The 23,535-nt window shown below is 42.0% G+C and overlaps 1 protein-coding gene across 2 annotated transcripts; it reads left to right on the top strand.

The window, feature by feature from the left end:
- The first annotated feature begins 1,558 nt into the window (after positions 1 to 1,558).
- On the top strand, positions 1,559 to 23,373 carry ece1 (endothelin converting enzyme 1). 2 transcript variants are annotated; one of them, XM_068712560.1, is made up of 19 exons: positions 1,559 to 1,713; positions 8,954 to 9,040; positions 10,987 to 11,125; positions 12,750 to 12,962; positions 13,080 to 13,204; positions 13,324 to 13,470; positions 13,782 to 13,847; positions 14,202 to 14,390; positions 14,723 to 14,865; positions 15,837 to 15,951; positions 18,900 to 19,010; positions 19,153 to 19,251; positions 19,435 to 19,512; positions 19,626 to 19,729; positions 20,042 to 20,152; positions 20,617 to 20,684; positions 20,809 to 20,999; positions 21,608 to 21,703; positions 22,384 to 23,373. In XM_068712560.1, the coding sequence occupies exons 2-19, from the start codon at positions 8,954 to 8,956 to the stop codon at positions 22,558 to 22,560; spliced, it is 2,259 nt and encodes a 752-aa protein (XP_068568661.1). In that variant the 5' UTR covers positions 1,559 to 1,713; the 3' UTR covers positions 22,561 to 23,373. The 2 variants fall into 2 exon arrangements, with proteins under 2 accessions (XP_068568661.1, XP_068568660.1); XM_068712559.1 differs by lacking the exon at positions 1,559 to 1,713 and having other exon boundaries at positions 8,477 to 9,040.
- The last annotated feature ends 162 nt before the right edge of the window (positions 23,374 to 23,535 follow it).

Raw genomic sequence — 23,535 nt, 5'->3', positions numbered from 1 at the left:
TTTGTAAATCTGACTCTGAAAGAGTCAGATTTATAAATTCTCATGCACGTCCTCATGCACGTCACTGACACACACACACACACACACACACACACACACACACACACACACACACATATATATATATATATATATATATATATATATATATATATATATATATATATATATATATATATATATATATATATATATATACTGTATGTACATATGCACACACATTTATGCCCATATATATATATATATGTTCAATACACTTACTCAGTGCTTGTGTTGGTAGTAACAGTAGTTAGTGATTCTTCTGTTCATTATAGGCTCCTTGCTGTTTCCTGTGGCCTCCTGTGGATGTCACTGTGGTAGCAGAAAAGGCTTATATGAGAAACAATCATAATATGTGGTCAAAGATCTACAACCCACTTCCTTTATTTGATTGATTTGTTTCCCCTTCTTACTGTACATAACTCCATAACTGGCAAGTTAGCATAGAATTCTTCAAACAAGCACCAAATGGACAATGATCCTTAGCATAGCATGTAGCAGCCTGTCATGGCATATTTTTTCCCACAGTAGTCTCATCATTTTAAGATCCAGCAGGATTGATTGTTTAAGACCCAACTCTTCCTATGTCCTGTCAGAGTAGTTGATTTGTCTTTCTTTCTGCCCGAAACATCTATATTTACAGATAAGAAGCAGATCCAGCTAAAGAGCTTTTAAGCTTCTACCTTTTATCCATAAACCTGATGAAGGATGAAAGTTAAAGTCTGCATCAACGGTTTATCAACATTTATAGCAGGATAAAGCTGTTGAGATGAATGAACCATGTCCTTTTCAAGTGGGTCCTCAACACAAATATACAGAAAATACAGTACATGAAATAAAACAGCACAAGTACACTCACACATTCACAGACATAAGCTCTCCAAGGCCAATCCACTCCCACACTGACTCCCTTAAAAGCCCAAACACATAGGCTACAGTAAATGTTCACATACATCCATTCATTTACATGCACTTACACATTATATGATGAATGCACGTAGACAGGATGTACCATTTTGAATACAGACTACAAAGTAACCTTCGGCAGCCGCCTGATAAATACAGGTAGACCTATGTACACATTCAATGTACCCCATTGTGGTAGTTAAAGAAACATTACTTCAATAGACGCCCAATTTTGAAACACGTTGACAGGCAGAAAGCAGGTCAGTTAATGTATTTATTCATATTTTATTTATTCAGTGTTCTCTCAGAGTGAGCTTCCACCAGTGGGACTGTGCTTTAATGTGATGCATAAGTGTGCTGTATCAGGTGGGACATCAAAATGGATCACCAAATGTGCTTAAAAACAAAGCAAAACTCCAGTTGGGTGGTTCCCAGTTAATACAAAATGTGCTCAAAAACAAGGCTGCTCGTTTTTTTTATCAAATTGGATAGCTTTTCACACTTTAGCCACAGGATATCCTGAGAGCTTAGTCATCTGCTAAGTGTTTTTCGATTTTATTTTACGTCTGACGCAAGCGCGAGGTGATTTCCGGGGTAGCGGATGCGGCGGCGGACCAAGTCCCAGAAGTGGAGGGTGACGGTGGCGGTGAACTATCTTGACAGTGAAGCGCATCTCTTTGGTTGTTTCAGTCGTGGCTCGCTCGCGGTCCCTCGGTCAGAAGGCACAACGGAGTCACGGAGAGTGTCGGCGGACTAGCGGACAGCACGGTAAGAACGCGTCCTCTACTCGGATAACACCGCGAATTCACTTAGCAAATGTTTAATTAGGTGGAATCATCTTTTTTCAGGCATTGACACAACATCACGTGTTCAACTCTTGATTAGTACGGGCTAGTTTGCGGTTGTTGACTAAATGTTTTGCTAACGACTTGTCCCGTTTGAACCAATGTAACGATGTGTTTGTATGTCTTACATAATTACAAAGTATGTTGCGTTGGCGTGCACGGAGTTCAGTGACCGTCCTGATGAAAGTCTGTGTCCTTTTCCAACAGGGACTAAACGTTTTGCTGCTAGCCAACGTGAAGTTGTCATTTTAAGAAATGTTTTTGTTGCACTTTGAGGTTACCTCTCTAACTTTTTTTAAATTTTCGTTTCACAAACACTCTCAAGGTTTCCCATGTAGGCTGCTCAGGGTACTTTCAGTGACTCACATAGACAGCATCAAATTCCCCTTCTACCACCTAACAAGAGTCAGTGGCCTGTATAACAGTTTAGCCTCTATGCAACCAGAACATCTTATACACCATCATTAGTGTGTATCCACACTATAACCCCCCCTTTTTTGCTTGATTTAATGGCATAACAAATAACATTTACTCTCACTGTCTAAATGTTTCCTTGGGTTTTTTATGAGCTCATTTATCATCTGAGGTCTTGGAGAGCAGATTGTAAGCAGCGAACGTGAAAGATCATAAATCAAAAAACATCTTTTAAGCAAACACACCAGCTCTGACCATAAACCAACTCAGAAAAAACAATGGCAGGTGCACCATGTCAGGGTTTCTGTGGAAGTAATGCTTGGCAACAAAAGCCAACATCAGAAGCACACGATGAGTGATCATCTTGTTAATTAGTGGAAAGAGGTAGAAAGCAAGAAAGCATAATTAATGTGGCATTTTCTAAAAGCAGAAGGGCTTCGGCGGAAGAGGGAATTAATGCAATCAAAGTAGAAAAACAGCATTTTTTTGGGATGCATGCCTAGATGCTGTCTTTTAATGAAGCCCATTTATTGTCAAAATGTGTATTGCATCACTTTAAAGTCAACTGGGCAAGACATGCAGTCTCTTGTTATCCCTGGCAGACATTTTGCGTCCTCTACCTCGGCATCATTCGAGGACAAGTCCTGCTTTGCGTTGAATGTGCAAATGGCAAAATGTGGTGCTACAAAGTCAACCCTCTGGGGGCACTTTTTTTTCTTTTTTTTCTTGCAAAGGCATGAAATATGAGAGACACAGGGCACTAATTGAACCACCTGAAGCCTGAGAGATTTGATGGGTTTAATAACATTACGTGGCCTCAGTTGTGTTGAGCTTGGGGAGCCTGGTTCAGTTATTCATTCCCTAGGTGTGATCGAGAGTGTTCTGCAAGGCACCATAACAACGGCAGGAACAGGTAATCTCTTGTTATTTGTGTCGTGGCGGCGAGATATCTCATTGTAAGCAAGCTTCCGTGTGCCACTCCTTTTAAACCCTGAAATAAAGCCTAGAGTAGGAGCTCTTGAATTACATTTTAGATGACATTAAAAACACCAGTTCTTTTGAAATATATCATTATAATATACTATTATGGAATGTAAATAGATAGTATGTTTCACTGTACTTTGCATCCCTAGTGAGGGGCTTGCAGATCTTTTGCATGGCTGCGACACCGAGACCTGACTGGGTGTTATTTGATCATCACACATACGTCAGAATACCTGAAACGTGCACAGGAGAATCACTTAGACTCCTGACAGCCAGGAATCTGAAGAATTTCAGAGCTGCAGCCTGTGATTTAATAACCATGTGAGAGTAAACGAAAGCTATTTATTGTTATTATTTTTGGTTGTTGTTCAAAGCAATGGAACATGTGCACGACTAAAAATAAACCAAAAGGTGTTACGATTCTGGTAAACGTGCCCTCGGCTTAGTGTAACAATCCTCCTCGTGTGTGTGTGTGTTTGTGTGTGTGTGTGTGGGTGTGTGTGGAGGGGGGGGGCTGGCTGGCTGATTTGTCAACGTTTCTTTTTTTTTTTTTTTTAATCAGGGTGTTCTCCGAAGGAAAAGCCTCGGTACTGCGAAAAAGAGACATTTCCAGGGCCTTCCTGACGTCAGAGGTCAGCAGCTAAAAGCCTGAGACGACTCTCTCTTATCTGTGGCCTTCGGGCAGAAACACAACAGGGACTGAACACAAAAACAGATAAAGTGTCGGAGCTGAAGCGGCCGTATTTAGGAATGTCTTCACGTTGAGTCACCGTCCCATACGTGAACATACGGTCAGAAGCACATGTTGCACCGGGTCGAGACCTCGCGTATATGGACCAAGGGCAGAACATGGCCGCCAGCGTGTAAACAAGTCCACGCAAAATAATCCATGTGTGCAACCCGTCTACCTGCAGGTGAGCCGGCATTGTTTGAGCCGTGCCTGCTTGATTTGTAGTAAGACGTGCGGTCATGTTTACGTTTGGCGTCGTGGTATTTCTGGAATGTTTTCACAAAACTCCTGTGTTCTCATTTTGTGATTCACCGTGAACTGTTGGCATCAAGCCTGAGGAGGAGGTTTGCAGTCGTCTCTACGTGCCAGAGAGAGTTACGAGGAACTCAGAAGCAGAAGTTGTATTTCAGCAGAATCATGAATCACAGAGGTCAACTCACTTCTACTGACACAATACGAGGCTTAGATTTTCCCTTCGATTGTTTTGGGCGTGTAGTCCTGTTAACTACTGATCCTCTGTGATCTGACACCACATCTTGCGAAACGTTTTTTTACTGCCAGCGTACGTCAAACACGTCTGCAAATCACCTGCCGTCTCCTTCCCTTCACTCGCGTCCTGCCAGCTTCATGTCTTTACGCTCTTCTCTCTTTTTTTCTTCCATAAATTCTCGTCCCACTTCTCGTTTTTCTCTCCAGAAAACAAACTGTCACACACCGTACACTCAGCACCCAAACACAAACGCGCTCCAGTTATTCTTGGAGGAATGCCCCCCCCTGCACTGCAAATAATCGTCTGGTTTCGCAGGATCAGTGACGAATTACTGACGCATGATTGTGGTTTACAGCCTCTCTCTCTCTCTCAGCCTCGCGCCGCTTCCTGATTGTGACCCCTCGTTCTGTCGGCTTGTATTTGGGAAGACATCTGGCCTTGCCCAAAGGCTCTTATCACGAGTTTTGCATCGTTTGTAGTTTCAAATGGCTCCAAGTTGCCATTCAGCAAGACTTCCAGGCAGTTAGGACATTAGCAGATGAGAGTGCTCAGTAGTTTTTACAGATTACAGTAATTCGACAGTTATTATATTTAAGCAAGTTACATATTTCACATGTTTATATCTAGTTTCTAGTTTCACAATGATGTGAATAAGGGAAATCATGACTGAGGTACAAAACATCATAGAAGAAGTGGCTGATATACCAGATATCATTAACAGGAAAGGGAAGGCAGGGTTGTCGCTGAAGCAATGTGGCGGGGTCAGTCTGTGTGGCAACATGTGCACGCACATCTGCACGGGCCTCAATGCCAGGAAAGGGTTGAAAAACAACGGTTGTGTGCTGAGGAATGTGTCTGTGTGCAACAGCAACACTGGTCTCTGCCAGCAGATACCGCCGTTTGTTGCTCTGCATTGTTGGCCGCGAGGCCGACCGCAAGATTCAATCAGGGTTACTTTTTGGCGTGTAATACTTTAGTGTGGTGAAATTCAGTTTGAGTAATTCACAAGGCATCGCTTGTTTTCCCTTAAAGACCCATTTTAGTCTTTTATTGTTAGGCAGGACAGGGGCAATCTGAAGGGCTTAGACCATTATGATGGAAGTGTATGATGTATATTCCCATGTCCCCATTGGTCATTTTTGGGTTGATAATATTTGTTACACAGATTTTATGCTAAATTAAAAAAATTGTACCACTCAAGAATTGATGAAAAGGAATACAAATCCCTCCAAAATACCATATTGAAAACTAAATGCTGTAAGAATTGCATTCTTTTGGTGATTGGATGGCGAGTACTTCTGATCTTGAAACTGCTCAGAAACCACCTTATTGTCAATAAACCTATGAAAACCATACACCTGCTGAATGCCCCAGGTCTGTAGTTTGTGGTTGTAAAGGTTCATGAGTCTGTGATTAACCTTGAGGTCACAACAGGGCATTTTATACAAAGATGTCAAGTTTCACTACAATTAAATGGTTACTATGTGGTTTAACATCATCACACATGATTGGGGGTCATTTGGATCCACAAGAGTCTCAGCTTTTAATCAATCTAAAGACTTTTCCCTAAAACTACATGGGATTAGCATTAGTGGGCATGTTTCTTAAAGGGGAGACTCGTGTGCAACCTCCGGATCTGAAAAGTGAAGTCAATGTGGAAGTCCCTTAAACTTGCATTCATTCACAAAGCCAGCAGACAGCCAGCAGACTCCTCTGGTTGTATAGAAGTCTATGAGAAAATGACTCATTTTTTACCATGTGTTTATGGTTTCAATCTCTAGTTTCAAGTCTTCTTCAGTACAGCATGATGTTCATTTAGTAAATGATGGTTCATTTAGAGTCAAATAGGCCATAAAGTAGGGTATGCTTTAGGGCGGGGCTACCTTGTGATTGACAGGTCGCTAACACAGAGTTGTCCGGTCTGGAAGTAGTCCTTGTTTTTCGTCTTAGAAGTTTAACCCTTTCACCGAGTGCTTTCACTTCATGAAAGTTAATTTTAACTTTTTTTTGGGTCGCAAAAAAGCCAAGTCTGGCCACGGCCAAAATGCCAAACTCGAGGCTTCAAAACGTCACTGTGACTACGTCCACTTCTTATATAGTCTCTGGCAGGGACCCAAATATCTTGAGGTGAGAGGTCGAGGGATCTCTGTGAATACAACCATACAAGTTTTTCCCCTCACCAAAATTTGCAGCCTTATTTAGCCCCCTGCCCTAGGTTGTCCTGTTTCATATCATACCAACATCTTTACCCTAGCTTCAAAAGTGAGCCAGCGACAGCCCCTCAAAGACGCCGACGTTACCGGGTTAAATGGAACGTGTGTGTGTGTGTGTGTGTGTGTGTGTGTGTGTGTGTGTGTGTGTGTGTGTGTGTGTGTGTGTGTGTGTGTGTGTGTGTGTGTGTGTGTGTGTGTGTGTGTGTGTGTGTGTGTGTGTGTGTGTGGAGAGATACACACATCAATATCCCCATTAGGCTCTATTCTGCTTTCAGCTATAGGTCACTTGAAGCCATTTATGTAATTGAAAGTGTCCTAAAAACAATTGGTGGCCTCTCCCTCCTCCCCCTGCCTGTCTGTGTCTCTCATCACTTTAGTCCTCCAGCTTTTGTCCCAACAGTCCTTTTATAAGCCGATAATGGGACTTGGCTGTGCCGGGTTTAACAGAGTTTAAAAGCACACTGAGACAGGGAGTGTTTGAATGATTTTCTGTTCCCTCCTCACGAATGTTACTGGGGTTGATTTGCAGCATTTTGTCTGATAGTTAACAGGAATCTGGTTTGCCAGGAATTCAGTGGAATGCTTGTGGTGGGAACGTGACTTCTCCCCCCTGTGACATGTTTACGTGAAACGAGCGGGAAATTAAATAAAGCAAGGATCTGCTGCTGGACGGCCTCCTGGATGTATTCACGAGAAAATCTTAATCTGTCTTCATGGATTAAACATTTATATTCAGTCACCGGTCTGTCTCGTGCTCGGTGGACATTAACGTGGAAAGTTACAGGCCAGAGCATGAGCATGTCCACAAAGAGAGAGATGGTACTGACAGAACCTCTGCAGTGTATCACAGTGTGTCTGTATGGTTAATCATGACCCTTCACAGGGCTGTCACTGCAGTGTAAACCACATGTAAATGTGTTTCTGGAGCGCCTTGTGTTTCAACTACAGGGCCTTTAGTCTCCTAATGTTAAAATAGCATTTGATTTATTTTAATCAGAAGTAATCTTTCACCAATCGTTTCACCAAATCAATTACAGGGTTGACTTGTAAATTCAAAATAATACATTTGTAGGGTATTCATCAGCTGATCATTCAATCAAAATGTAGATCCATCTTACCTTCACCAACACTAGTGATGTGACCAAACCGAAAACCCGGACAGGTTAGTTTAAAGTTCTCTAATATTAGTCCCTGTATTGAAAGATCTGGTTTTGGAGTGATGGCAGGTTCCAAACTTTAGTCGTTATCTCTTTCAATTTCGTGCCAATTTGTCCCGCTTCCATTCCTCTGCTCCTCAAAGTCTCCATTCAGCTTAAAATAAGAATTGCATGTTGTTGTTTAAGAATACCCGGGATGAAATATTGTGTGTATATAGATTAAAAAATATTTGGTTTCAATAATCGCATTCAAAATGTATGATGAACTATATAAATGCTATATATATATATATATATATATATATATATATATATATATATATATATATATATATATATATATATATATTTACTTAATTGGATTTAGTCCTGTGTGGATATCATATGTATTAGACAATCTATACCTTAAATCTGTAAAACAAATGTATCGTACATGTTTTAAATATTTTTGCTTCACTTACTCTCTTTGTATTTAAAACTCTTTTAATAGCAGTGTTTGTGTTTTGTGTGGGTGAGGATTTAAACTGCCTATCAGGTAACGGTTGCTACAGGCAGCGACTACAAGCATGGAGGAGGAGGAGGAGGAGGAGGAGGAGGAGGAGGAGGTTTTTTACGGGCTCCTCCCCCGGCTGTATCATGTCCTATAGAAAAAGACACTGGGTGTGAACTACAATTGTGAAGCTCCCTCCCCGAATCTAAGTAAAACCACATTGGGGAAAGCTCTCTCACACACACACACACACACACACACACACACACACACACACACACACACACACACACACACACACACACAGTCACACAATCCCTAACACACACTCCGCCTCAGTCACGTTAAATTGCTCAAGTCAGCTCTCCTTCCTGTTTTCCACTGGTTCCGTCGTCTCTCGTGCCGTGTTTGCATAGACTGGGCTGAACAGGAAGTCAAGGGAAGGAAAAAAAAAAAGTTTGCCCAGGAAGAACCACAACACTGTTGAAAGAGGAAGAGAGGACCCACAAGGAGATCTCACAAGAGCTTTCATGAGGACGTTTGTGTGTGTGTTGTGACGTTTGACACCGGGGGGGAGGGGGGGGGTTGTCTGTTGAACGACATGGGGGCCGTGAGAGGTGTCGTTGTAGCGACCAAAAGGAACATGGAAGCACTGAGAGAGTCTTTTCTGCATTTGACTTTTCAGATGTCAACGTATAAGAGAGCCACTTTGGACGAGGAGGACCTGGTGGACTCCACCAGTGACGACATCTACCCTTCATCACCCATGCAGGTAAACATGCAGACATCTTGTTTTACTGTCAGCACTGTGTTATTACGCAGAAGCTTCTGCGTGGGAAAAACGATGTGCAGGCCTTTAACATCTACTTAAACCCAATTCAACTCATGAGAGAGCCGTTTAAATAACTACATAAAAAATCGTTTCGAAGCATCGGTTCAACATTGGTCTGAACATCAGATACCACTTGATTTAATGTCTGCCCGTAAACTCTAACATGTTACAGAGGCCAGCCTGTTAGACAGATGCTTCATGAATGTAGTATATTTGCTTCTCTGCTAATACAGAACATGTAGTGATTAAATCATGCTAGCAGGGATAGCAGGTGGATTGAAAACAACATTGAACCACCTTTTATACTTTTGTCCGTTTTATTTACATGTTTCTTTTCAGTTTATGGACCCTTTTTTTTGCAGAATCAGGGAAACGAGGGGTCCGACTTTTGTTTCAGCAGATCTGTATCTAAGTTATTCGACACAATACACACTTTAAAAACTTAGAACGGAGGCCAACACGTGTACATTTTTGTCTCACTGCAAGACCTCAATAATCAAAAGACTTATTTAATCAGGAATTCCCCTTAAGATCACAATCTCTTTCACAAAAGTGACCTGCAAACATCGAACACCCACAAGCACACTAATACAATCCTTTGTAATAGTTAAGTTCATTAGGATATAGTCTGAGGTATCGGATGATTAACCCGAGGAGTTTTAAAGACAATGATGAAGAGCGTTTTGGCCTGACTCCTTTGTTTAGCAGCAGACTGTACCCAGTTTGCCAATTTCTTTTACATGATCCTATAAACATTGAAGTCACTTAACCGCTGATTGACACATAGTTTCACACCTTTTTCTGTTACCGCCTCTGTTATTTATGGTTTGCAGGATTCGCTTTGCTCTGGGAACTTTTTAATGCTTCAAGCGCTCTTTTTATAGACAGTTGGATCCCTTTTCTTCAACATCTGCAGCTGAGATCCTTCCTCACATACTTTGTTTGACTAGAAGTTTGAATCTAAGCCTTTGACATTGTTCTGCCATCATCATTTTGCCATGGTTTTCAGGGTAATAAGATGTGGTTTAGATGAGCTGCAGATTTAAAGTGCACCGACATGGCAGTGGGATTTTCTCCGTTACACTCATAAACTCAGTTAAGGTTCAAACCAACCCGACACGCTGAGCTCCAGGGATTAAGAACCCACCGTGGCTTTGGCCTCTGATTCGGCCACATTAAGTTTGACTGTTGAACTCTCATCTAAGCTAATAGTAGTCTAATAGTAGTAATTCGGATCCTTATATACACACTTCGGGGGTAATTGACTTCCACAGGATGTATGTGAGGTCCAAGATCTGGCATTTATTTACAGAGGGGATACTCAAAGGCCGGCCAGAGTGCTGAATGCGCCCTGTGGAAGATTTGCGAGTGCCTTTGGAATCATTCCTGTAGGAAATAAACTCCCTTGGCAGCCTTGACTAAAGCAACAATCAGTAGAAAACATGCAGGAGCAGCGTGTGCTGGTTAAAGGTCCACTGCACCGGTCATTGATTTATAAAATGTACACAGTATGGACGTTCCTCTAACTTATTTATTCTTTCATGTGGATTTTTTTCCTCATAAGCTTTGCAGCAGAATAATTATTATTGAGATACTGTTGTCTGACTCTTTTGTTGGACTCATTTTATTTACAGGTGAACCACAACAAAGCAGATGTGGCTCAACAGGATTAATCGAGGGCAAAACTAAAAATATCCTCCTCCTTGTTAAACTATTCCTAAAGCGAGAGAACAATAGAAGAATGCTTAACCTTTTCTGTGTAGGAGGCTTGAAAGGGTCGCGATAGAGACGTCATTGTGCTTTGAAACCAAACCTACTGGATTAAATGAAGTATGTTAATGTTTTTGTGTGTGTGTGTGTGTGTGTGGGTGTGTGGGTGTGTGCAGGTGACTCTTCTGCACGGCCGCGGCCCCTCATGTTGGTCGGACCGGACACAGAGAGAGAGGAGGCTGCTGTTTCTAGTGTGTGTCGTGTCTCTGGGCCTGTTCATATCTCTCATCGCAACCGGGGTCCTTTACAAGCAGAGTGAGTGTGAAGTTCTATTTAAACTCAATGCTATGGTGACATACACTGAAAAAACAAAACGGAGGAAGTGTTTTTATTGTTTAGTCAAATCCAAAACTAAGCAACAGTTCCAAAAAGAAGAAGAATTTTAAATAAAAAGACACAAACTGAATTTGCTGAAAACATTGATACCACTCTCATGTTTGTTTATTGAATATGAAGCTAGCTGGTTAGCTTTGCTTGGAATGTACACTTGCAACAAAATCCTCCTACCAGTTCCCATAAAGCTCACAAATTAAAACATTATACCGCATTTGTTTCTATGCAAAGAAACCGGCAAGAATTGTGAATTTTGTTTCCTTTGGACAGTCAGGCAAGCTCTTCCCTCTGTTAACAGTCTTTATGCTAAGCTAACTGGCTGCTGGCTGTAGCTACACATTTACCGTACAGACATGAGAGTGGTTTCATCTAACTCTCTGCGAAAAAGTGCATTTTCCAAAATATGGCGCTATTCCTGAAATGGCCACTACCATTTATAATGATTAAAAAGAGGTTGTGGCTATAAAGCTGCTGAATTCAAAAAGTCAGTCCACATTCTTTCCCAAGGTGCTTGAGCTTGTTCATTATGGAAAAAGGGCTTGTGGATTCACCACCGCATCCAGGCAGCATCTCATCCGCGCTGGTTTCCTCAATTTTGCCATGGGAAACGTAGTACCGCTTCCTCCCATTCAGAACCGCATGTCAGATCACACTTTGAAATAATAAAAGGAACAAGGACGAATGCTCCTCGGGGTGCTAACCTCATCACTGCTCGTAACTTTGTCTCCGTCTCTGTTTTGTGCCTTATATGTGCAGACGTTGAAAGTCTTTACAGTAAGCCGAGTATTTGAAGAGGCGAGCGTCCCCCTGGAGTTGTACTAGCACTTGCACTTCTCTAAACACTTTGATTACTTCTATAAATATTCCACACAACACACAAAAGGAGCCATGGCATTTATCTACGGGCCAGTGAAATACACTTCAAAGGCACAGTGACTGACTTAATCTTTAATTTGAAAGAAGATTAATTCACCATGGACCCGGAACCTTTATCTAGGTAGACTGCTTATTAGTCAGACAATTACATAATCAGTCGCAATAGTTCACGTCTGACAATGCCTCCTACAACGACCAGCTCAAGCCTTGCATTTCAACGAAGTATTTATGAAGGATTTTTACAAGGACCGATATTCCCTTTGGGCTGTTTATCTTGGCTCTTACTTCTTATAAAATAATAGTTTCCAGATGGTCTGAAACTCGCCAGCATACATCCCTGCCGGGGCATATTTTCAGATTACCACAGTGGTCCTCAAAAGACGAGGGTTTAAAAGTGAACTATCTATCAGTTATTAGATAGCTATCAAATTATTTCGGAAGGGCAATTTAAAGAGTTGATTTTGTTTCTGTGTACATACAGACACAGGGTGTGTATAAATATGTGTGTAGCTATGAGATTCTTTATTTAAAAACATTTTTTTTAGCCTTTTCCTTGTTATTGTTCTCGATTTTGTTATTTTTCTACTTTATTATCATTTGTACTTTTTCACTATACAATATATAAACATCGTAGAAATAAAATAATAATTAAACGTCTTTTCTCCTGCAGCTCACCCGGGCCTGTGCCTGACCGAGCCGTGCATTACTGTGGCTAGTGCGGTCATGGGAGCCCTAGACCGATCCGTCGACCCCTGCCACGACTTCTACAACTTTGCCTGTGGGGGCTGGGTGAAGAACAACCCCCTCCCCGAGGGCAAGTCCCGCTGGGGACCTTTCAGCAACCTGTGGGAGAACAACATTCTTGTAATGAAGCATTTGTTAGGTAGGAGTCCTGGTTTGAGTCAGTGTCCTCAGCTGCCTTCACCCCAGGCAAAGGCATTAATGTTTTGGGAAACCGGCCTCATTCACGTAATTAATCTTATGTCTGTTCTTTGGACAGAAAATACAACGACGAAAGGTCTGAGTAAGGCTGAGGAAAAGGCCCAGAGATACTATCATGCTTGCATGAATGAGGCCAAGATTGAAGAGTTGGGAGCTAAGCCACTACAGGAGCTTATCAGCCAGGTATGCTCACTTCCCAAAGCGGTCACACATCAGACCCAGCCATCATTTCAATCCTTCATCTCTATTAAAAGAAACCATTTCAGTCTTTTGAGTGTCTGCCTAAACGCTGCCCCTTTCAGATCGGAGGATGGGCCCTGACGGGACCCTGGGAAAAGAACAACTTCCAGGAAGTGTTGCGTATGGTGTCTGCCAACTATCACACCTCGCCTTTCTTCACCGTGTTTGTCAGCACCGACTCCAAAAACTCCAACAGCAACATCATCCAGGTGAGCAGATCGGGCCGTTTTATATACAACGTACATGTATTTATCTAAAATCATATATTCACTCACCAGAAAGTGCTACATCAAATTCCCTCCAACCCACATCGGCAGGCTTCCCTCAGGGGGATAATGCACTCATTATCTCAGCGGTCTTGGTTTCATACCGACAGAGAGTGTAACAAATGGCACAGATACGATCTTTAGCAAGCTTCTACTTTTAGCCTGCATGCTGGCAACGCAGGAATGAAAACAAAAGGTTGTTTGTGAGGGTTGAAACGGAGGCTCAAGTCATCTTATGTTTCTTTTGACTCTAGGTGGATCAGTCCAGCTTGGGGCTACCTTCACGGGATTACTACCTCAACAAAACAGCAAATGAAAAGGTACTGTTGGGTCAAATCCTTGCTTTCACAGCGGTTAAACGTGTCCCAACTCTAAAAGTATAAGACATTAAAGCATTAAAACTCAGGCCATCAAATCGAGATCTGCAATTTTTTGGAATGAGAATAAAAGAAAATTTAAATTTAGTTCTGAAAATACCCAAAGGCTCATTGCTGATGTTTGCAAAGAAAGTCAATAAATATTAAAAAGAGAAATATTTCAGATTCAGGCGAAAACAAACTCTGCATAGCGTTTTTGCATGGTTTAGGATTGCTTTCCTAACAAAATTTTAACACGCATGCACACACCTTGTCTCCCCCACTCCCCTCACCCTGCTGCCTACTGGGACTCTGCAGTATCTGACGGCATACCTCACCTTTCTGACGGAGTTGGGGGCTCTCCTGGGGGGCTCCGAGGAGACATCTCGGACGCTGATGGAGGAGATCGTGGATTTTGAAACCACCCTGGCCAACATCACAGTCCCTCAGGAGGAGAGAAGAGACGAAGAGCTCATCTACAATAAGATGGAGGCCAAGGATCTGACGGTGAGAGCCTGCCAGTTTTGATTACACAACACATAGGATGATACTTTCAGTCATGACTGCTCCTGCCGTGTACCAAAGGAAGTGAAAAGCTACATTGTGTGACAATGTAAATCTTCAGGATGTGGGACTGTAAAGGAACTGTTCACCTTTGTGCTCGTCCCTCAGTGTTTGTTGATGTGTGTGTGTGTGTGTGTGTGTGTGTGTGTGTGTGTGTGTGTGTGTGTGTGTGTGTGTGTGTGTGTGTGTGTGTGTGTGTGTGTGTGTGTGTGTGTGTGTGTGTGTGTGTGTGTGTGTGTGTGTGTGTGTGTTTATTTATTTATGTGTCTTTGCAGACTCTGGTTCCGGCGGTGGACTGGATGCCGTATCTCACAGAAGTGTTTGCTCCTGTGCCGCTCAACGAGTCAGAGCCGGTGGTTGTTTATGCCAAAGAATACCTCCAGCAAGTTTCTGAACTCCTAATGAAAACAAATAAAAGGTCAGATACTTTTTAAGCCTTAATGCTTAATATGTTCATACTACAAGCGGCCAAGCGTGGCCAGCTACTTTGTCACTGAGTCACCGTTGAAGCTTGAGTGCTTGTTGACTTAGTTATGTCCTTAAATAGCACTGGGGACTTTTGGGGCATTTTTTTTAAGGTGGAGCGTATCATTTTGAAACAAAAACATAGTATTGGCTGTCACATCACCGTGTCATTAGAGGACTGAATAAAGGTCGAGACCAGCTAAACTTTGATTTCATAGTGTATGCACCTCCAGCCCTCCCACCTCCTTTGAAAGTGTTGTGAACGATGTGTGGATCGATAAAAGCAGAGTGTTTTTTATTTTTGTAATGTATTTATGTTTTCTTTTGCTGACATTAGATATTTACACAGCTAACAGCCATATTTAGCATTTAGAAAATGAGTTAGATAGGGTGTTCATCAACTCGCCAGTGTGTTGGTGAGACAGAGAAAGGTCTTGGACAAAGTTAATTTCCTCCTGATTTGTGCGTTTGAAAAACGCAATTTCAGTCTCAGAATGTTCAGACGATGTGTGGCTTGTGAAAAATGGGTCCGATATTTACTTTGGTGACTGGAACGAAAAGAATTGGTCATAATCTGTGTTCACATTCACTTCTCCCATTGGAGTTAATAGACTCAGGACCTGCCGCTAGTCTTCTGAAGTAAACTGACCCTCAGTGGGTCATCTCCTTCTGAACTGTCTCTGGTTGAGCGTCTCTGGTTGTAGCTTCATGTCAGCGGCCTCCATTAAAAATGACTCTTAGCCTGTTGCTGTGTCGCTCGCCGTGTGAACACAGCATAATATAATACAGGCTGTATGGTTTACACTGTTAATACAATATACACTTCCATGAATCCCCCCTACTCAAAGGCATACTTGTAAATACTCAGACAGTATTAAAAAGGGCAAAAAAACAGTGATTTTGATATTTTTTAAAATTTTTCAGTCTACTCAACAACTACATGATAATGAAGGTGGTGAGGAAGATGGGGTCCATTTTGGACCAAAGGTTTCAGGACGCAGAGCAGCGCTTCCTCGAGGTCATGTACGGAACGAAGAAGGTGAGTTAAATTCTGTCCTTTTTACAGTCGCCATAATCCAGCATGACACAGATAGATTTAAACACTGAGGTGGGATTAGGCAGGGGAAAAAAAACACTGTGGCATTCTCATCCTGATAATGTATTTTTGGAATGTTGGTGAACTGGATAGAAGTATCCATGTTGCTGTTTTTTTATCATGGTCTTCTTTTTTGGCTTTTTAGTAGTCCAGTGTATACAGTCAAAGGAAATGGCTCACAGCCAAACAGCTTGTTTTAGAGAGCTGACACTCACAGAAGATTCCTTTTTCTACTGAATGCAAAAACATGGAAATTGGCACCAACAGAGGAGCCGATCTTTTCCGTTCCGTTCAAGACTGTAAAAGAACTGTAAATCATAAGTCAGCAACCTGCTTCCTTAATCTTGAAGGAAACGAGAAACCTGGTTTCCTTATTTCGGTGTGAGAGGTTTAAAAGAGAAATCTGCTTAGCACAGCTCCATTTCTGCTGGACAAACCTGTTTCCTTAGACTAAATGTGTTACTGTGTCTCTAACATGGTGTTTCTGTTTGATAAAGACCTGGGGCTAGAGCAGCTGTGTGGTAGACATGTGCTGCTAGATGCCCCTACACTACAGATGTCAAAGATACTTTAACATGTAAGTGTACATTAAAGTGACGAGGCAGCAAGTTGTACCATCTGAGTGAGAAGCTCCTTGACTGTGGCGGCTTCGGTGACTCCGGCTCTTATCTGACCAAGATCCTGTTCCCTCGGCCTTGTTTTCGACCGGGGTCAAGCTGTAATAACAAACCCCAAACTATCTATGCCTTGTCTCTTTGTGCGTCTGTTTTTCGTGAGAGCGCAGCTGAGTCTCTTTTTCCATCTCATTTTACAACTTGCTGTTGCTTGCTCAGAGCACTCCTCATTTCCTCACTGTAACCTTGTTTCCTCTCTGTCTATGTATACATGCATCCCCAATTGTCCTTGTCCTTTCTTTCACCTGATAATAACTAACGTCATATAGGGTCGTTTGGTTTACATGCAGTCCGTTAATTAGCTGGTCGTGTGAGAGAGCTGAGATGTAAAGTCATTGTTGTTAGATAGACGGAGGCACGGTTGTTGAAAATAGATATTATGTGTTAGGGCTGGACCATATGGCCTACATCCTCTATCACGACATAGGTTATTTTATATCTCAATAACGATATATATAAATAATCTGTATGAAATAACCACATGGTAAAGCCTATATTGTATGATGATGTGTACTTGATACACACATACTTGACAAATTAAAATATTGAAAATATGATTATTTTCTCATTTCATTAAGAACTCGTCACTGAAAGACGATAAATTATCATATTGAATTAGCGCCCAACCCTGTTATGTGCATTTATGTGTCTGTCTTGCAAATAAAAGTAAAGGCAGTGATGAACAAAATGCTAAATTTCCAGCATGATTCTAGAAATTGTGGCCACAAAAAACACAAATACTCAAATTTTCAGTCATTAAAGGAAACTTTTATGTGCACAAGCTAAAAAAAAAAAGTTACTTTTTTTTTTTTTTTTTTTTAAAGGTTTAAAACATTGATTTTTTTAATATATATAATCAAAGGCTAATCTGGTCTTATTGGGTAAAAGACACTTGAAGCAGTGTTAAAGATTCAAACATCAGGAAGTGAAACTGCCCTTTACGTGTTAGGATGTGACTCTTTCCCACCGATGAAATCCCTCCACTCTGTTATTCCTCTTCCGGTGTTTTGCTGGTTGACTGGTTTGCATTTCTTCAGTTTTTAGTGTAGCTAGCATGTGGGGTGTCCTGGTTGTTCACATGTTGTCTAATCAAAACAAAAACACAGTCCTCACAGTCCTGAAGAGGGAACCCTGTGTCTCTCAGCCCACAAAGAGATAACGGCTCAGCTTTGTCTCATAATCACTGAGCTCAGAGGTCATTTATAAAAGAAGATCGCAGCCATTTCCTTTCTTTTGTGTTGATTTACTTTGAGATGAATCTTCCACAACATGGGTCCTCCGTGGACTTCATTGGATTTAAATCTTTTAAAAAATTTTTTTTTTTTTAAATAAGAAATATTAAAGTCAGTAATGGTTAAAGTTTGATGTATTGTGTATATCCCAAAAGCCTTAAAGCTATCCTGATTTATAGTTTTGAATTTATGTTTTAAAAATGTATTTCTTAAATTTAGAAATTCTCCTCCGGCAGGAATACAACCAATAGAGAGTGCAGGTCTCCATTTCACACATAGGGATCCATCCATTTTAAATGTTCAGAGTTGTGGGGGTCGCCTATCCCAGCATGCACTGGGCAAGAAGCAGGAAGAGATTGGTCAAACTATTGCAGGGCTTTGCAGGAGTAATAGCGGCCTATAAGTAGACTGTGTTGTCTTAGCAGAAACACCAACACTGTCTTGAGCCCCTTTCTCTCTGGACTATTAACCCCTCTAACATCTGGCTTTTGTCTTTAGTGGGAAAGTTTACAATCGGGATTCATTCTCGGGACAAATGATTGCAGTAGTTACAGGTATTTATCATCTCCAGCTCCAATCTGCGGTGATAGAAACATGACACCCAGGTGGACACGCTGAGTTTTAAACCGATGCTATGTGACGGGCTTTGATGTGAATACATAATAGATCAAATCAACAGGGATTTGGACAATTATTATACTGCATTCTGGTCTACTTCTGGTCTACTTATGCTCCCTTTTGTGAAAAAAGGGTATCGCTGTGACTTCTTTACTGTCTCACCATCACTACGGTTCTCTCCACCTACACACGTAGCCCACGGCTGAATGGTACAAGTCCACCCACGTTCTGCGGGGTTTGTCACGTTCATTCTGGGAAATGACGAAATGTGTTGAAGAAAATCCCATTCCAAATAGATTGCTGTTCTCCAACAAGTGAGGTTGCGTTTTTCCTTAACATGTCTTTGTGTGTTGATTTGACTTTGCAGAGCTGCACTCCACGCTGGAAGCTGTGCGTCAGCGACACGGACAGCGCCCTGGGCTTCGCTCTGGGAGCCATGTTTGTCAAAGCCACCTTTGCCGAGGACAGCAAGACTATTGTACGCATTGCAGAGTGACACACGCACGCACACACACACACACACACACACACACACACACACACACACACACACACACACACACACACACACACACACGGTGATGTGCCTCTGACTGTCTTTTGTCTCCTCTGTGCTCCAGGCTGAAGATATGGTCGGGGACATTAAATGGGCGTTTGAGGACAGCCTGAAGTATGTGAGCTGGATGGACTCGGAGACAAAAAAAGCAGCCAAAGAAAAGGTGGGACAAAGATGTTGTGTTTCTTTCCCAGGAAGTTTTCCTGCTGCAGCTTCAGGGTACATAAACAACTGAAAGAGTTGTGTCTTGTGTGTTGAAGTGGCTGAGAAACACAGCACTGCCACCTGGTGTAAAAATGTGTCTTTTACAGTTTTTTTATTCTTTTTTTTTGATAATTTGTCACAGGCAGATGCAATATACAACATGGTGGGATATCCAGAGTTCATCATGAACGGCACAAAGCTGGACAAAGTGTTCAATGATGTAGGTAAATGTGGAAGTGAATTATACATCCTAACCGTCCTGTCACTTTTTATTTGTCACGCCATGTCTCACTAAAAACACTGAACTTTGCTTCTGATTCGTCTCTCTTTCAGTTTGAGGTGGTGTCGGAGCTTTACTTCCAGAATGTCATGCAGTACTACAACTTCTCAGCCAGAGTGACTGCGGACCAGCTGAGGAAAACTCCCAACAGAAACCAGTGAGTTGACCCTCATCCTCCTCCGCCCCGCTTGCCAAAGAGGAGGCTTGCACGCTCCAACGGGGACACATTCCCATTATACTGACTCAGCAGAATACTGCTGCCATCCACAAATCCCAGGCAACCAACTTCTCTCTGCTGAACCGATCCTCGTCTGTAATTAGGCTGAGGTTGAGGGGACAGACGAGGGTTCCCATGCCTTTTTTAAAATTTGATCTGCAGTCAGCCTGGCACAGTAGAGCGGGCAGGAGATCGATAGTCAGAATTTGTTGATGTCAGCCTCACACGTTGTTCCTTGTGTTTTTTTTTCAGGTGGAGCATGACCCCTCCGACCGTGAACGCATATTACAACCCAACCAAGAATGAGATGGTTCTGCCTGCAGGAATTCTTCAGGCTCCGTTTTACAGTCGTTCCTGGCCTAAGTAGGTCTAACTTCAGGTTTACTAAATCATGTTGAATGGGTTTTATTAGATAGAATAGAAAACAAGTGGAACATTGACAAATCCAAAAAAAGCAGCACGGAATAAAGATGGTATTAAAAGAAGTATAGAACGGTATTTGTTGTAAAAAAACAAACAGTTACAACTTACCAGCATTATCCACAAGATGAGAGTCCAGTGGTGTGCTGCATATGTAGCAATCAATACGAAATGCCATTTTTACAACTTCATTGTTTCATTTTATTTTTGTATTCAGTTTGATTTGATTCCATTTAAAATGCTGAACAAATCTCAGATGTGTGCAGCTCACAATTGCAGCTCTAGTTGTCAGAGACAACTAGACAGAAATACACATTACGTTCAGTAAAACCATGTGAAAAAATCTGGGATTTTACAGGAATGATTTGCGTACATTTTCTAAATGTATTATCTTTAATGTTTTTCAGAGCTCTCAACTTTGGTGGAATTGGAGTTGTCATGGGACATGAACTGACTCATGCTTTTGATGACCAAGGTTGGTAAAAAGTTTTCCATTCAAACCATTTACATTCCAGAGGACGTCAAATAGCATCATCCTTCTGACACAAAACGATTAATGTGTCAGAGAATCCGGTAATATTTCTCACTTTATATCAAAGGGAGGGAATACGACAAGGATGGAAACCTGCGTCCCTGGTGGAAGAACTCTTCGGTGGAGGCCTTCAAGAAGCAGACACAGTGCATGGTGGAGCAGTACGGAAATTACAGCATCAACCAGGAGCCCATGAACGGGAGGCACACCCTGGGAGAGAACATCGCCGACAACGGTGGACTTAAGGCCGCCTACAAGGTGTGACAGATGTTTTCTGTGTGTGGTTAAAACATGGGGGGTGGAATCTGTCACTGATGTCGACAAACAATTCAGACCACTGCTGTTATGTTTCCTATGTTGTCAGATCGCACGTCTGCGAGATCAGGAAACGATCGCATAGACTGGACATTAATCCAGCAGATTAGTTTGTTCTTCGAGGCACATCCCATTTATTTGTATTGGAAAAAAGCAAGCTTGTGTGGTTTGCGGCGACGCCTAGAAATGCAACAGGTGGTTCCGAGTGGCCTTGTCAGCCTCTGGTTACTTCTTCACATGCACACATTCTTTCCATGTAAAAGGTCATAAGCTGTGAAGCAGATGAGCAAATCATATGGAAGCAACAGTGAACCAGAGGGGCAATAACACAGAGGACCTAAAGTCTTTCCCCTTGGTCTACATCATTATGCACTTAAACACAAGCAAAAACTGTGTGTGTGTGTGTGTGTGTGTGTGTGTGTGTGTGTGTGTGTGTGTGTGTGTGTGTGTGTGTGTGCGTGCGTGCGTGCGTGCGTGCGTGCGTGCGTGCGTGCGTGCGTGCGTGCGTGCGTGCGTGCGTGCAAGTAACATGATCATTTGTTGCTTCGAAGGCTTATGTGAACTGGATCAAAAATAACGGCGAGGAGGCCACACTACCTGCCCTGGGAATGACGAACCATCAGCTGTTCTTTGTAGGATTTGCCCAGGTCTGTACCGCTCATTCTTTCTCGATTACTTAATCAAACTGTCTCATTACTAATACTTAAAGCTCCACGCCAGACATGTTTTAAGACAGTTGAAAATGCTCTGCTGATATGGTTTTATAGACATCAACGCCCTCTTTAATAAAATCAACAGTGCATGAATATGCAATTGTTCATTTGGAGACAAGCCGTCTCCTGCTTCACTGAGAAGTAAACTGTCAGTGTTTGTTCACTGGCACTTTAAGTTTCCATGTTAAACTTGTATAAGTTGCATACCGGACTGTGATTGGCTTCAAACTAGTTGAAAATCCTGCTCATGCGGTCACGTGTTCAGATTCTAGGTGAGCTCAGAGAAACCTTGCTCCTTCAGCAAATGAATGTGAACAAGAAGTCTTCTAGTGTCAAGCTGCATACTGAAGCTCAAACAGTCAAGGAACAAGTAGTAAAACACATTTGAGTGGATAAATATCAAAATAAAACAAGCCCAAAAATATACAAGTCCTTATCTGGCAAATTTAAAATGCATAACCACCTCAAAACACTTAAAAGAGCTGTATGCAAGAAATGAATGCTGATTAATATGAAATTTTCATAATGAGGGAAGAAAACAAGTTAGTCTGTTCATAATTAAATTAAAACTAACCCCCCATCGTGTGTCTCTTCATCCGTTATGGTCCCTGCAGGTTTGGTGCTCTGTCAGGACACCCGAAAGCTCGCACGAGGGCGTCATCACAGATCCTCACAGTCCATCAAGATTCCGAGTCATCGGCACCATCTCCAATTCACAGGAATTCTCGAAGCACTTTGGCTGCAAAGCGGATGCTCCCATGAACCCCAAACATAAGTGTGAGCTTTGGTGATTGCTCGTTGCTGTTAATCAGCGAGGAGGGGAATGGACGTTTGGGAGGAACCATTGACAAAGTCTCTCTAGACGGGCACCGCAAGAACCACTGAAACTCCTACTGCCTTGCCACTGCTTTCAGGACAGAATGGGCCTGCTCTGTGTGAAGGGTTGCACTCTTCAGTGCTTCTCCACGAGGATTGTTGGTTTAGCAAACTGCTTGCCCCAACTTCTGAAGTTAAATGTAGCTATGAATGCGCACTGGAAACCCAGCAAATGGTTACAGAAAATGGGAGAACCACTCTCAGATTTTGTGAACTGCTTGTTTGTCATAACGGGATGAATAATTTTATTTTTTCCTGTAACTCTTCACTGTGCTTGGGTATGCTCCCATCTTATTATTTTTTTAATTGTATTTTATTCATGGACACAATTGTTTTAACCTGATGGAAAACGAATATGGACAGTTTTAAATCTGTTCATCACGAATGGTATAAATGTGGTTTAATATTCGAGCAGCGAAGTTTGTACTTGAACCATTGCAATGTTTCAGAAATACTTTGCGTATCATTTGGTCAAACTGTTACGTTTTATAGACACATTGACATGATATGTGCGTCCCATTGCTGGCTTTTCATTTATGAAATGGAAACCAATACAAATCAGAAACGGAATAGAGGAATTAAGACATTCACAGCAAAAGTGTAAACAATTAAATTTTTTCCATCCAGAGCTTGGTCATGTAGGCCAACCAATGATGTGCCATACCTGTTTTTATGAGTAAGAGTTTGTCACAAATTATTTTGTATAGTAAAACCAGTCTTAAAACATTTTTCGTCTCCTCAATTTGTTCATTAAGTTGAGCCCACATACACACACATGTCTTTGTTGTACAGAGACGTGACTAGCCCCGCCCCCTGCCTACTTAGCCAATTACAATAACGTTAATGGAACATTCCTCTGGTGACTTGCAGATGCGAAGCAGGCAGAAGAA

The sequence above is a fragment of the Cebidichthys violaceus genome, unplaced genomic scaffold (assembly GCF_023349555.1).
Source record: "Cebidichthys violaceus isolate CVI_PGR_0920_01 unplaced genomic scaffold, fCebVio1.0.p SCAF_17, whole genome shotgun sequence".
In the NCBI taxonomy this organism is placed as follows: domain Eukaryota; kingdom Metazoa; phylum Chordata; class Actinopteri; order Perciformes; family Stichaeidae; genus Cebidichthys; species Cebidichthys violaceus.
Note: the sequence above shows the minus strand (reverse complement) of the source record. Positions and strands in the feature narration are given on the sequence as shown.